Source organism: Talpa occidentalis, unplaced genomic scaffold, assembly GCF_014898055.3.
Source record: "Talpa occidentalis isolate TD23 unplaced genomic scaffold, MPIMG_talOcc4v2.1 talOcc4.12, whole genome shotgun sequence".
Classification (NCBI taxonomy): Eukaryota; Metazoa; Chordata; class Mammalia; order Eulipotyphla; family Talpidae; genus Talpa; species Talpa occidentalis.
In genome coordinates, this window is record NW_023601212.1 from 13,111,126 (window position 1) to 13,125,163 (window position 14,038).

Genomic DNA, 14,038 nt, shown 5'->3' on the forward strand with positions numbered 1-14,038 from the left:
TTTAATAACTATTTATAAGTATCTGGTATACTTCAGGTTTTATGTCACTTACATTTGCTTGTAACTGTATAGCTTTTTATATTATTTCTCAGTTATCAACTTCACGGAAATTTGTAATGGTCTTTTTTTTTTCCTATGGAAGTTTAAAAATATTCATCAATAAAAGCAACTCATGCCAGTGAGTTTTGGAAGGGTAGTTATTCTGTTTAAAGTATTTTATCTTGGTTTATTATTCTGTTGAGGTTTTACTTTGCATCAATTTTATTTTTTTTCCAGAATGATACCAATTTCATTGATGTTTTCACATATAACAGTATTGTTTCATTCTTATCACCTGTATATTGGTTGCTGTAGCTCCTTTCATGGAAAAAAAAACCCAAAACTTTATTGCTCTTTCTCCCTGAGGAAAACAAAAACTAAAGTCTAGGGAACTGATTTCAAGTCAGCGTATTTTCTGACCAGAACAGCTTCCTCTTAGTATAATAGTTCCTGAAAGCCTAAATAAGGCTTTTTAAAATTTATATTTGATTCCTTTGGCACCATCTACTGAAATTAGAATAATTAGTTCACAACTGGAGATACACTATTGCAGTAATACTATTGTCCTTTAGTTTGTAATTCTAATCTCCCTCCTTTTCATTCTGTAAAGTCTCATCAGTGTTAATTACTTTTCATTGGTTACATATTACATTAGGTATTGAACATCTTTGTACATCATACTCTCCTAGGCACTGTGGGGAATACAGAATAGTTTGATACTCTCTGTTCTCCCTTCTGACAATTTTGACAACCCCTTTCTTGAAATATACTTTCATGTCTTTGCTAAGAAGACATGATAATGTTAAAGACATCTCTTTGGCAGTGCTAGTAACACCTCAATGGAGTTACTAAAGGCCTTTGGCAAAGGGTCAGAGAGGTAAATTTAAAAAAATTTGAAAAAGAAAGAGGAAAGATATTTTAGGGAAAAATTTGCTCAAAGGCACAGAAGAACTAAAACACCTGGTATATTAGTCATTTTACTGGGCTGAGAATCCACTAAAGAGTTATATGTCATCTAAACTACTAAAGACTGAAACTAATGTTACAGTATATGTAAATTATACCTTTAAAAAAAACATGCTGGAGAACAGTTACTGAATCTTGTTTCTTGATAGTCTCAATTGATAGCATAGTATTTGATACAAAAGCACTACAAAATGTTTGGTAAAGTAATAGAATTCTGTAGGGTTAAACTTTTTTTTAAAAGGCATGCTTTCACAGAACTTGAACTTACTGGGTGTAAGAAAAGGTTTTGTAAATTAAATGAATAGGAAAAAAACCAAGAAGGATGAAATGCTAGAAAAACAGACACAAAGGATGAAAGGTAGGTTGTGGCCGGATAGAGTCCTTTGTTGAGAGATTAAATTTGGGCTTTATTCTGTAAAGAAAGAAGAATCTGAATCTTTCAAAGGAGAAGATCCATATAATGAATTTATCTTGGTGGTGGTCCAATTTCAGTATTTCAAACGACTACTTATTGTGGATATGTTGTTGGGATACTTGTCATGAAGTTGCAGGCGTTTTGAAGCCCCACCCCTCCATACCACCTGCCTCCAATCTCCTCCTATCCTGTCATTGAGCCAGGGACAGCCCAGGAAGTCTGTGAGCTTTCACTGTTTATTGGTGCACACCACTGCCAGCAAGCGTGAGGATTTGGAAATCACTGGATCTGCGACTACTGAACTCAATACAAAAATACTTTTCTGAATCTTTCTCCATTTTGTCAGTAATCTTTCTGCTATAGCAGTGGGTTTCCTTGGATACCAGGTAGGGCATTTGCCCCTCCCTCCTTGTCCTCTTCCTGCCAGTACATAGATTTCTGTGCCTCTTTCCTTAAGGATTCTGTGGGCTCCTGAAGTTTTCCACTCCATGTGAAGCAAATCCAGGTAGAGCAAGAGTTAAAGATAGGATTTGTTTACTTGTCAGGGAAACAGCCTTGTTTACAACACATTGGGCTGGATTCAGGGTTTGGGATCTGCAATAGGAAGACTTTAGGCCTTTCTAATTGAAAATCACCGCCTTACATGTAAATGTTTGCTTCTATTTGCATCTGGGGGACTGCCTTAAAACCTTTATTGTTTTGTAGCTTTTTATTATAGCTTCTGTTACCTGATTTTATTTATTGAAATTGGCTGATATAAAGCTGTCCGAAATACTGGTATGCTCTATAAACTTTAAAATTATTTAATTCAAGTAACAGTGCTGTAGTATGCAATGAAATGTGTTAGGTACTGAGGTGGGGGCAAAAACAAGATCTTGTACTCAAGGAGTACTACTGGTGGGGATTGAAAGGATACTCATCTTTATCACAAGGTGGAATAAGATTAACACCATAAGGGACTTAAAACACATGCTGTATTATGTATTCAGACTGGAGGAGTCCAGTTACTGCTGTAGCAAATGGGAATGTTGTGTTAATGAAGCAGGTAGCAGGGGTCCTGGATTTGGAAGAATGAGTAGGGTAAGTGAATTTGCTAAAGGAGATGGGAAATATCCCAGGTGAAGGGAAGAGAACACTTAAGAAGAGGGGAATAGGAGTAAACCAAGCATGGCTGGAGCAGAAATTGTGAGTGAAAGGCAGAACTGCACAGGTAGACTGGTGTGATACTACAGTGCCTGGCCAGGCAATTTTGACTCTACTTAGTAGACAATGAGGAGTCCTTTGTGAAGATTTTGTGGAGGACTATATGACACAGTCAGGTTTGTGTTCAGGTTAATTTAGTGAGCGTGCTCTCCAACGTTTTTTCTCATCATAGCCCCTATAGAAAATAGTCACACTTTTACCTTAGACTGGAGTATATTGGATGGAATCTGGAGCACTGATGAAATGTTCAGACCTGGAGACAGTTGACCTGTGGCCTCTGACCATCCCAGAGACTAGGGATCAAGAGGCCCACTGATTCTGAAGCTTTGGCATAGAACGTCGCTCCCCTTTCCGACTTTTCCTTTCAAATAAGTTTGTGATAATATCCATCTAAATGTTGTGAGGGCCTAAATTAGCAAAAAGAAAGTGACTGATAGGCAAGAGAAGTTGAAACATCGGTGCTGATGAGGACAGGTTTTGGATCAGCAGAAAACTTGGGGTGCTGCCCAGGAAGGTTGTACTGGTGTGAAAAATCTCAGCAAAGGACTTTTCCTAGGTACCCCTGGAAACTTCTGAGCCCTGTATTTGCTCTATATCATCCTCTTAGCATCCTCTTTCTGATCCTGCAGTCAGTGGAATTTAAGCACGTAGTGAATGAGCAGTAAAGAAGACAAACTCAAGGACCACGAAGGTTTTGAAGGTATGTGATTCAGGAGGTGGGAATTTCTTTTGAAGGGAAATCATGACTTCTCTTTTGTCATGTTGAGTCATCTGCAAGAAGTGATTGGTGACATTCAGGGACCAGATGAGATTACAAGGGAGAGTGCTGAGGTAAAGAGTAAAGGTCCAAGGTCAGACCTCAGGAACACATTCATTAGGTGATAAGGGAAAGAGGAGTCCATAAAGGGAGTTAACATTGGGCAGTTATCTACTACCATATTTAGTTATGCTCTGGAAGTATTATTCCCTTTTTAGCCCTAACATCCCCATTTTATCATTGAGTAGTAAGTAATTAGTAATTTGCCAAAAGTTGCCAGCTGGTGTGTGATGGACCTGTCAGAAAACAAAGACAAGCAGGAATGTTAAAAACGCGTTGTCTCAGAAGCCAAGAATAAAGAGGTTTTAGGAGGTGTTGACCTTAATTATTGTACTGCAGAAAGTTAGAAGAGCATCTGATAGACTCCAACAGAATGCTATGGTGTACATGCAGGTAGAAAATTATTTACTAACTGTAAATTGTTTAAATTCATGAATCTGTTTAGACAGATGCAAAATTCAGTTTAATTCTGATTGTTTCAACTTAATTCTAATTAGGCAAGAGAAGTAAAATACCTGTCCAGTGAATTTAAGAATTTATTTTAATTTAAGAGGAGAGTAAGATAAATATACATAATGTTAATAAAAAACCCATGAAGATAAATACCTGAGAGTTTCTTCCTGTAAGTTTTCAAAGCACCCTCCTCTTCATATCTCCACTACTGTGATTCAAATTTATGCCTATGAATACCTCTTTGCCTTACCCCAGAGACTGATTTATAAGTCTAGAGTGGAGTCCTTGAATTTGCATTTTTTCAGTAACACCAGGTATTTTTGTTACAAGTAGTCCTCAGACCACACTTTGAGAAACAACGCTCAAATAAAACACTAATTCCTATATAAATAATGTTTCTATGTCTTTATCTGACAGTTCCTTAATATCAGGGTTCTAATATTTTTTATTTGTCAGCAGTGCCTACTACTTGGTTGAATGAATAGATAATTCAAAGAAAGATAGTACATTTTGTTGGATTGGTCATTAAAATCTACATAAATAATAGCTAACATTTTGAGTACTAATTCATGTAAAAATTATCACAATAATTTCTAATAATTATATAACATGTAATTCATAATAAGACAATAGAACATAATTCATAAGACAATAAAACTGTGCTGTTTCATTTCTCAAATAAGGATTAAAATAATGCTTATAAGTTCAAGTTTTCACTTATGTAATAATGATGTTTACTTCTTGAGATTTTAGAAGTTTAGGTAATTTCAAATTATGTCACTGCATAATTTGACACTCTTTTCCTAGAAAATGCCGTGTACATTTATGTGTTGTCATTAAAATAAAGAGACTACATTGTAGATCCTATTAAAAACTAAGAAATCGGGCCTCCCCGGTGGTGCAGCAGTTGAGCGCTGGGTTGCAAAGCTGCCCGCAGCCTCTGCAGCGCCGGTTCGATCCCCGGTTGCTCCCCGGCCACTGGAGGAGGGTCCTGCATGGTGCGCAGACCTCTCCTGCAGCCCGCTGCTTCCCTCAGCAATGTGCTTCAGTCCTTCTGCCTGCTCTGCTCCCCGCTCTGGCTCTGGTGAGTTCTGTCACCCTCCCGCGCTTCTGACTGTGCCCAGTGCTTATATAAATAAATAAATAAACAAATAAGTAAATAAATAAATAAATCTTTAAAAAAATAAAAAATAAAAACTCAGAAATCACTGAATTATTTGGGATCATGTTCTGGTGTGTCTAAAGTACTGAGGTCAGTGTAATTATGATAAGATTGGTGGTCAATATTCAGCTTAACAATGAAATTGCTACTTGCATATCTGGAATGAGCATGTAGACTCAGTCTTGTTCAAATATGTGAGATGATGACAATAATAAAGTGCTGAGTTAATTTTTAGGCAGATTTGTATTGCAAGAATACAAGGATTGCTATGGTTCAAAGATGGAGAATGAGAGTTAATGATCTGAAAATGAGGAAGGAGAGAGGAATTTGGAGACTATTTGGTGTGTGTGTATTTCCCTCAAAACTACCAATAGATATTTCCATGTGTGTAAAATATTGGTAAAATTTTTTGTGTTCTTGATTTCCTCTTCACAGTTTCGGAGATGTCCATGGAAAATACTTACCAGAAAAATGTGACCTTTGGTAAGCGGGAGAACCTTCCATGTATTGCACCACTACTAACCACAGTGGAGGAGACCCCACAGGTCATCACTGCTCAAGTCCAAGGACATTTCCCTAAGTGGCTCAGTGGCTGCCTACTTCGAATTGGACCTGGAAAGTTCGAGTTTGGGAAGGATAGGTAAGCTTGGATTTGGGGGAACAAATTGGGTTTCTTTGCATGAGCTATATCTATAAACATGTATTCATATCTGCTTCCTCTTTGAGGCTAACATTGCTGTTCAGTCAGTTCCTTTGATGGGATTGAACACATAAGGAAACTATAGTTTATAGAAAAAAGAAATGGAGACTTCTTTTTAAAAGGTCTGACTTTTAAAGGACTTTTTAAAGGTCCTGACTTCTGCTTTGAAGAATATTAACAATTTGAAGTCCTCTGAAGGTTTATGCCAAAGGACAAATGTCAGGAACTATGTATGACTATTTTATTACAATGTCTTGACCTCATGCCACTCCCTTACCCAGTCCTCCCCAGACACAGCAGCTGTTTCAGTTCCTCTAACCGGGCACATTTAGTTTTTTTCAGGGCGTTGGCAGTAGCTCTAGCATCTATCTTCCCAACCTTGATTCTTGCCATTCAAATATCAGCTCAGCTCTCAAGTCCTTTGAGGCTTCCATGATCTTTCACTCTGAAAGTGCTGTTTTTTACATATTGACCTATTTTAAGTCTCTGCACAGCACTATATATCTCCAGTAATTTTCTTTGTTTATTCATCTGTTTATTAGGCTATTCCTCCGCTAGAATGTAATTTCTACGAGGGCAAAGACTTTTTCTTGTTCTCCCCATATCCTTAATATCGAGGAAGAACCTTGTACTTGAACAGCATTCAGTAAATATATGAAAATAACTAACAAATGAAAGAAAAAGCAACCCAGTAACTCTTTGTCATTTCTCTGTGTCCCTCTTAGGGTCATGAAGTGATATAAAGAAACCCTTGTCAGGAAGGAATCTGTTTTGTCTTTAATAATTTTAAAATATTAGAAACTTTTTTTTATTATGAAAGATTTTCCTCTATAAAAGTTTTTGAAATATAGAAAAGGGGTGGGAAGGTTTGTACTACATTCAACATTAGCATTTTGGTATATTTCCTTCCTGTTAATCTTTCCTTATTTCTATAGATTTGTTTTTAATCATTATGGTTATATGTAGACTTATTTTCTTGCCCTGGTTTTAAAAAAATTCACACTATAATATCTCTTTGTCCATATTGCTATAAAATCTGAATGACATTTTTTATTTATACAAGCACTGGGTACAGTCAGAAGCATGGGAGGGTGAGAGAATTCACCAGAGCAAGAGTGGGGAGCAGAACAAGCAGACTGATGGAATACACTGCTGAGGGGAGCAGCAGGTGTGGCAGGAGAGGTCTGCGCGCCATGTGGGACCCTCACCGGCGGCCGGGGATCGAACTGGTGCTGCAGAGGCTGCGGGCATCTTCGCAACCCAGCGCTCAACCACTGAGCCACCGGGGAGGCCCTGAATGACATTTTTTAATGACTGACTGATATTCCAGAAACCATTGCCTTTAAAAAAAACATGATAAAATACATATAGAATTTACCATCTTAACTACTTTTAAGTGTGCAGCTCAGTACATTTACATTTACAGGTTGTCATTTCCACCATCCATCCACTTTTCAACCTAAAAACTGAATCTCTTTACCCATTAAACACTAACTCCCCATTCTCCTCTTCCCCAAACCCCTGGCAACACTTATCCTTTCTGTTAGCTACATCACTTCCTTGAGCTTGCTGGGAATCTGATCATCATCCTTTTGTGTCTTCCCTCACTGTTGGAAACATTAAGAATTAGGGGCATGTTCATGATGCATTTATTAATATTCTAGATAGTTTAATTTGATGAACCTGTTGCATCTTGTCTTCACTAATAGTAGATTTATAAAATGATAATACTAGGAGGAAATAAAATGCAGTGGTCCTCTCCACCCTTCCCCAACTGTTGTATGACTCTTACTTACCTCAGAAGTTTCTTTAGATGACTGGGGTAGAGGTAGGGGTAAGAAGCTGGGAGGGAAGGCTTGAAGGTAGAGATGAAGAGTGAGCTGGGCTCTGGATCCTGCACCCCTGGTCCCGACTAGAGAAACTCTGCCTTTCCCTGTATTGTATGTGTCTAGCTTTCACATAAATTAAATTTTTTCTTTTCTTTTTTTAAAAAAAATATTATTTATGTATACAAGAATTGGGGTACAGGCCAGAGGTGTGGGGGATGAGAGTATTCACCAGAGACAGAGTGGGGAACAGAACAGGCAGATCCACCGAAATACACTGCTGAGGGGAGCAGCGGGCGAGTCAGGAGAGGTCTGCTGCACTATATGGGTAGCTCCCTGGTCAGGGATCGAACTCGTCTTGCAGTGGCAGCAGATAGCTTCATAGGTTGCGTCTTAACCCCTGCACCACCAGGGAGGCCCACAAGTTAAATTAAAAAAATATATATATTAATGAGATAAAAAGGAAGAGGAGGAAGAGTAAGAAAAATAAAAAACACTAGTCCAATCCCTGGAGAGTAGCAGCCTCTTGCAGGAAGCATACAGTATTTTGTGTGCTGCAGTAGCAGCTCTACTCAGTGTTGTAACCAAGCAGCAGAGCTGCTCAGGCCTACGCACAAACTACTGGCCTCATTTAAGATAAATATATGTGGGGGATGTGGGCAGTGTGGTTGGTCCTCTCAAGTGTCTACTTTGTCCTCCTAGTAAATTTTTTCAGAGCCAGCAGTGGGGATTTATAGCAAGAAGTGAGTCTTTCCTGCCCCTTGAGTGAGGAGTACAGGTACCTTTAGGTCAAAAGGAGAGATAATTCAGGATTCAGTTTAGACTTGGTGGGAGGGGTGGGGACCTAAAGCTGGTGTAACCTTAACCTGTGGGGTTAAGAAGGGGTAAGAATGACCCCACCTGATTGGGAATCTCTCATTGCTTTATTAGGTGCCATTTAATAGGTCCCTACAGACATAGTGTCTTGGCAAAGGCCTTTCTTCAATTAAAAATTATTATATCAGTATCATTACAGACATGCTAATTAAGTTTTTAAATTGCATAAATAGTAAACAGCCTCAACATTTTAATATTTACCAATCTGGTATGACTTCAGATGCAAGATGAAGATAGTCTAGTCTTTGTCTGTGCACCGCAGCCTTAACTGAGGTCATATCCTACAGTTTATTCCACAGAATTGGCCTGCCCCTGGCATCTTGAACTTTAAATTCTTCTCTGTGCTCAGAAACCCCAATTTTCACTCTCCCTCATTTCCATCAAGTTAATTTTCAGCTGGATCAAATTTTCTCCTAGATCTGTATTTTGCCAGGTGACTGTGAGATATATTCATCCTAAAGTTTAACAAATAGCTCAAACTCTTGTTGAAAGCTGAACTGTTTGCCCCTACCCCAAACCTATTCTCACATAGTCTCCATCTCAGTTCAAGCCTCACCATACATCCATTCATTCAGGTATGACTTTTTGGACTCTTTGTCACTGCCTACAACCTGTAGGTTGCCTCTGACTTGTTTTTGGAGTTTTCCTTTTCTAATTACATTGTAGTTCAATTTAGGCTCTCACCTTCTCTCTCTTGAATTATTACCCAGTTTCCTCATAGTTTTCTACAAATCTAGATGCTCCTCTTTAAAAAAAATTTTTTTCGAAGTGACATTAATTAACAACCGTATGTTTTAGGTGTATAGATCCACTCTTCTACACGGGTATGTTAGCACACCATGTCCACCCAAAACACCCGTCATCTTCCACCGCAGTCCGTTGAGCCCCCTCCTCCCTTGGCTCCTCATTCCCGTTCTCCCTCTGGTTGCCTCAGTTCTGCACACAGATTTATAGGGTTTGTTTGGTTTAGTTTTGTCTGTTACTTTTCTTTGTTTCTTTGTATTTCACATGAGTGAAATCATCTTGTATTTGTCTTTCTCCTTCTGAATTAGGGTAGTTCTCTCCAGTTCCATCCATGTTGTCACAGATGGCAAGATTTCAGCTTTTTTCTTGGATGCTCCTCTTTCTGTCCCATATTCTACTCTGGCCAGAATTACCTTTTTAAGGTGTGGGTCTTAAGTTTCTTCAGTTTCAAAATCCCATACTTTCCTGTTGAAGGTGTCTAAGGCTTAAGTCTAAGCACTTGGTCACGTGCTGATCTCTTTTTCCATCATCATCACCTGCCGGTGACAGCTCTGCCCACGCCTGGGAGATGGCTACTCCCCTGATTTCATGTGGCTTCCCGCTGCTTCCTCCTTTTTATCACCTTTGCCTTAACACCTTTCTCCTCTTCTCCAACTGATAAACATCTTTTTTTTTTTTAATAAAGATTTATTTATTTATACAAGAACCGGGGTACAGGCCAGATGTGCGGGAGGGTAAGAGGGAACAGAACAAGCAGGCAGACTGAAATACACTGCTGAGGGGAGCAGCGGGCGAGTTGGGAATGGTCTGCGGCACCATGTGGATTGCTCTGCAGCTGGCAGGGATTGAACCGACACTGCAGAGGCTGCGGACAGCTTCACAGCACTGTGCTCATCACGTGCACCACTGGGGAGGCCCTGATAAATATCTTTAAAGAACCAGACATACATCTCTTTCCTCTTGACCATCCTGGATCCCCACATCCTTCTGTTCTGTGGGTCCTCTGGTGCATTGATGGTGTTTCTAGATGGTTGTCCATTGCAATGGATGGAAGTCACTTTGCATCAACTTAAAGCCCTAACAAGAGTCAGCCTGTCCTTTGAAGTGGCAGTCATTGACTTCTCTTTAGTTATGAAAGACCTGAATGTTATCTTCTTCCATTAGACTTTGGCTTAAAGAAATGTTGTGGCTGGTCTTGTATCCAGACCACTGAAACTTTCTCCATGTCAGCAATAAAGATGTTTTGCTTTCTTACCATTTGAGTGTTCATTGGAATAGTACTTTTAATTTCCTTCAAGAACTTTTCCTTTGCATTCACAACTTGCCTGTCTGGTTCAGGAGACTTAGCTTTTGGCCTCTTTAAACTTTTGGCATACCTTCCTCACTAAGTTTAATTCTTTCTAGCTTTTGATTTAAGGAAAGACATGTTATTCCTCCTTTTACTTACACACTTAGAGCCCATAGTAGGGTATGGCTTAATTTCAGTACAGTTTGTGTTTCAAGGGAGAGGGAAGCCTAAGGAGAGGTGAGGGCCACAGGGATGGCAGGCTGGTAGAGGAGTCAGGACACACAAAATATTTACCAATTAAGTTCACCAACTAAATGGATAGGGTTTTGGTGCCCCAAAGAATCACAACAGTAAAGTCAGAGTTGAAACAGATCATCATAACAGATACAGCTAGTTTGAAATATAATAAGAATTATAAAAATGTGACGCAGAGACATTTTTCAGTGAGCACATGCACTGAACAATGATGCTGATAGACTTGCTTGAAGCAGGGTTGCCACAAACCTTCAGTTTGTGAAAAAACGAATTATCTGCTAAGTATGATAAAGCAAAGCACAATAAAATGAGGTATGCCTGTATTTGAAATCACTCCTTTTGTTGTCCTACTATTTGTTTTTCCTACTATTTGTTTTTCTGTTTTTCTGCCTGTGTGAAGGTATAATCACTGGTTTGATGGAATGGCTTTGCTTCATCAGTTCAGGGTGGAGGACGGCACAGTGACATATAGGAGCAAGTTTCTACAGAGTGATACATATAAGGCCAACAGTGTTCATGATAGAATTGTGATCTCCGAATTTGGTACACTGGCTCTCCCTGATCCATGCAAGAATGTTTTTGAACGTTTCATGTCAAAGTTTGTGCCACCTGGTAAGCAACCTCTAATGTGCTCACAGTTTGCAGGTAATAGTGACATTTAAATTATCACGATAGATGATAATTTACCTAAATATAAATCTTCAAATAGATTTTTTTTTTTTGCTATGAGATGATGTTTAAACTGCTTTTGCCCTCTGATTGTGTGCCTAGGGGCTGCTATAGTAAGTTGTGGTATTCTAATGACTCGGGTTTGGTTGCAGCAATAAGCGACAACACCAATGTCAACTATGTGCGCTACAAGGGTGATTACTACGTTAGTACTGAGACCAACTTTATGAATAAACTGGACATTGAAACCCTGGAAAAAACAGAAAAGGTAAAATACAGGTTTAAAAGATACATAAAATAGTTCCTAAATTTCCCCCCTCCATTTTAAATGCTTTTCAGCAGAGTAGTAAAGATCTAAAGAAATTGGAGGCTTAACCAAATAAAATCAAGGTTAACCATTGATTTACATTATGTGCAACCTCTGTCCTAATTAGAATGGCCTGTGGAGTTGGTTTTCCTTGAAGATAATTCTAGATTTCTTCCTTAGTCCTAATATCTGAAGACTAGGGTAAAGGAGAAATATAATAGTGCAGATTTACTTTTGCCTCTTCATGTTTTCTTAACTACAGAAAGAATTGGACAGGAAATTGTTTTGACCCAGACTGCCTTTACTTGCATATTTAAAGTAAAATAAAATTTCAGACCAGGATTTTAGTATTAATTCTTATCCTTTTGAACTTTCCTGTGATGTTGGATAAATCTACTCAGGGTTGGGGCCTCCCTGGTGGCGCAGCGGGTTGAACGCCGCACTGTGAAACTGCCCGCAGCCCCTGCAGCGTGGGTTCAATTCCTGGCCAGCCAGGGAGAAACCCACATGTCACTGCAGACCTCTCCTGTTTTGCCCGCTGCTCCCTTCAGCAGTGTCTTCTGTCCGTCTGCCTGTTCTGCTCCCCGCTCTGTCTCTGGTGAATTCTCTCACCCTACCATGCCTCTGACCTGTACCCCAGTCCTTGTATAAATAAATAAATCTTTAAAATAAAAAAAAATATCTATTCAGGGTTTTTCTTTTTTCTTCTGTTGTTGTTGGTGCCTTTGTTCTTAGTAGGAAAATAAGTTAGATTTTTCAGAGATGAGCTATTAGGGTTTAAACTGTATTTTTTGTATCTATTTTAGAAATATTTACATATATCCCTACTGTCTCTGCCTATAGAGATTTGCCCATGTAACATTTAAAGGTCTCTCCTGTCCTAAATTTGCAGGTAGACTGGAGCAAATTTATCGCTGTGAATGGAGCAACTGCACATCCTCATTACGACCCAGATGGAACAGCATACAACATGGGGAACTCCTATGGGCTACGTGGTAAAGTTGGGACAGAGCGCTTTTAAAAAATAGCTGGGCATTACCTTTCTTCCCAGTTTTCTGTTATGGTTCTGATGTAAACATATGAAACTTCAACTGAAATGTTTAGAAAGAAATCTCCAAAGTGGTATCACTGAACTTAAACTGTGTAATTTGTCATTAAGCATGTGTTGTGTGGGCCTTCTGCATCTACCTTAGCAGCTGATTTTCTGCTTTTTGACACACAACCTTTATTGGGATTTTCGGTATGTATTTCCCAAACTTGAATTTTTAAGAAGACTTGTATTATAAAAAATTTAGAATGCTGCAATCTGTCATATGGGAAGGAACTTTTTCTCAGGAGAGTAACACAAACCAAGCTAAAGTTACAGTGAGGTAGTACCCACAACCATTTACTTCACACTTTCCTAGTCACCCATATACTTCCTCAGCTGCCTACAAGTTTGCTCTAGAAAGTTCTAACAGTAATAATGATAGCTAACATTGATTGAGCATCTACAACGTGTTGTTAAGCATTTTCTGTATTGCCTCACTTTCCATGTATTTTCTCACTTATAATAGTTTTCTGAGAAAGGTGCTAGTAGTATCCCCATTTTATAGACAAGGGCAATGACCCTTGTGAAGGTTTGAGATACTCAGGCAAGTTTCTGACTAAGGCCAAACTTGGTTGCAAGCCTGAATCACACCCAACGACTTGTTATTAGTCACTCTGTTAGGCCGTCTTCATAACTTTTTAACTCTGATTACAGAAGACTCTCTTGAGGCATGCAGATTCATGCTTCTGTACCTGAGTACACATGTATTTCTGTTTGAAACAAAATATGTATAGATAAGTATTAGACATTCCTGACTATATCTTAGCTGTCAACCTATCTATTATTTATTATTATATAAAGCTTTTGTGTAGGTTAACTTTGGTATAGGTTAATGTATACCTTTGCTGAAAAATTGACTTTGTGGGTTGTTCATCTCTACATCTCCGTATTTACACATGTCAGTGTGTATGAAAATGAATACTGCAGGTTTCTCTATGGCTCCAGCTCTCTTTATTACCTGATCTCTGGTTGGGATGTATTCCTCAAAGCTGTTACAGGAAACAACAGTCCTTTTAGATAAAATGTTTCAGCAAGTGGGTAAATTGCCTCAGTTTTTTGTCTATCATCTTTTTTGATTATTAAAAAATGTATTTATTAATAAGGTAATTCTAGGGCCTCCCCTGGTGGTGCAGGCGGTTGAGTGCTGTGCTGTGAAGCTGTCTGCAGCCTCTGCAGTGTCGGTTCGATCTGGCGAGGGTCCCACATGGTGTGGCTGACCTCTCCTGCC

General features: G+C 38.9%; 1 protein-coding gene across 7 annotated transcripts in view; it reads left to right on the top strand.

Moving 5' to 3' along the window:
- Nucleotides 1-14,038, top strand: part of BCO2 (beta-carotene oxygenase 2) — a 40,337-nt gene that overhangs the window by 14,148 nt on the left and 12,151 nt on the right. For 2 of the 7 annotated variants that reach the window (XM_054693098.1, XM_037505271.2), the window contains exons 1-6: nt 1,494-1,806; nt 3,180-3,323; nt 5,491-5,695; nt 11,145-11,356; nt 11,566-11,681; nt 12,613-12,715. In XM_054693098.1, coding sequence (XP_054549073.1) covers nt 3,278-3,323; nt 5,491-5,695; nt 11,145-11,356; nt 11,566-11,681; nt 12,613-12,715 — 682 coding nt within the window. In that variant the 5' untranslated portion in view covers nt 1,494-1,806; nt 3,180-3,277. Of the gene's footprint in view, nt 1-1,492; nt 1,807-3,179; nt 3,324-5,490; nt 5,696-11,144; nt 11,357-11,565; nt 11,682-12,612; nt 12,716-14,038 lie in introns of those variants that run through there. The other 5 variants (XM_054693099.1, XM_054693101.1, XM_054693100.1 and 2 more) reach the window with 4 other exon arrangements.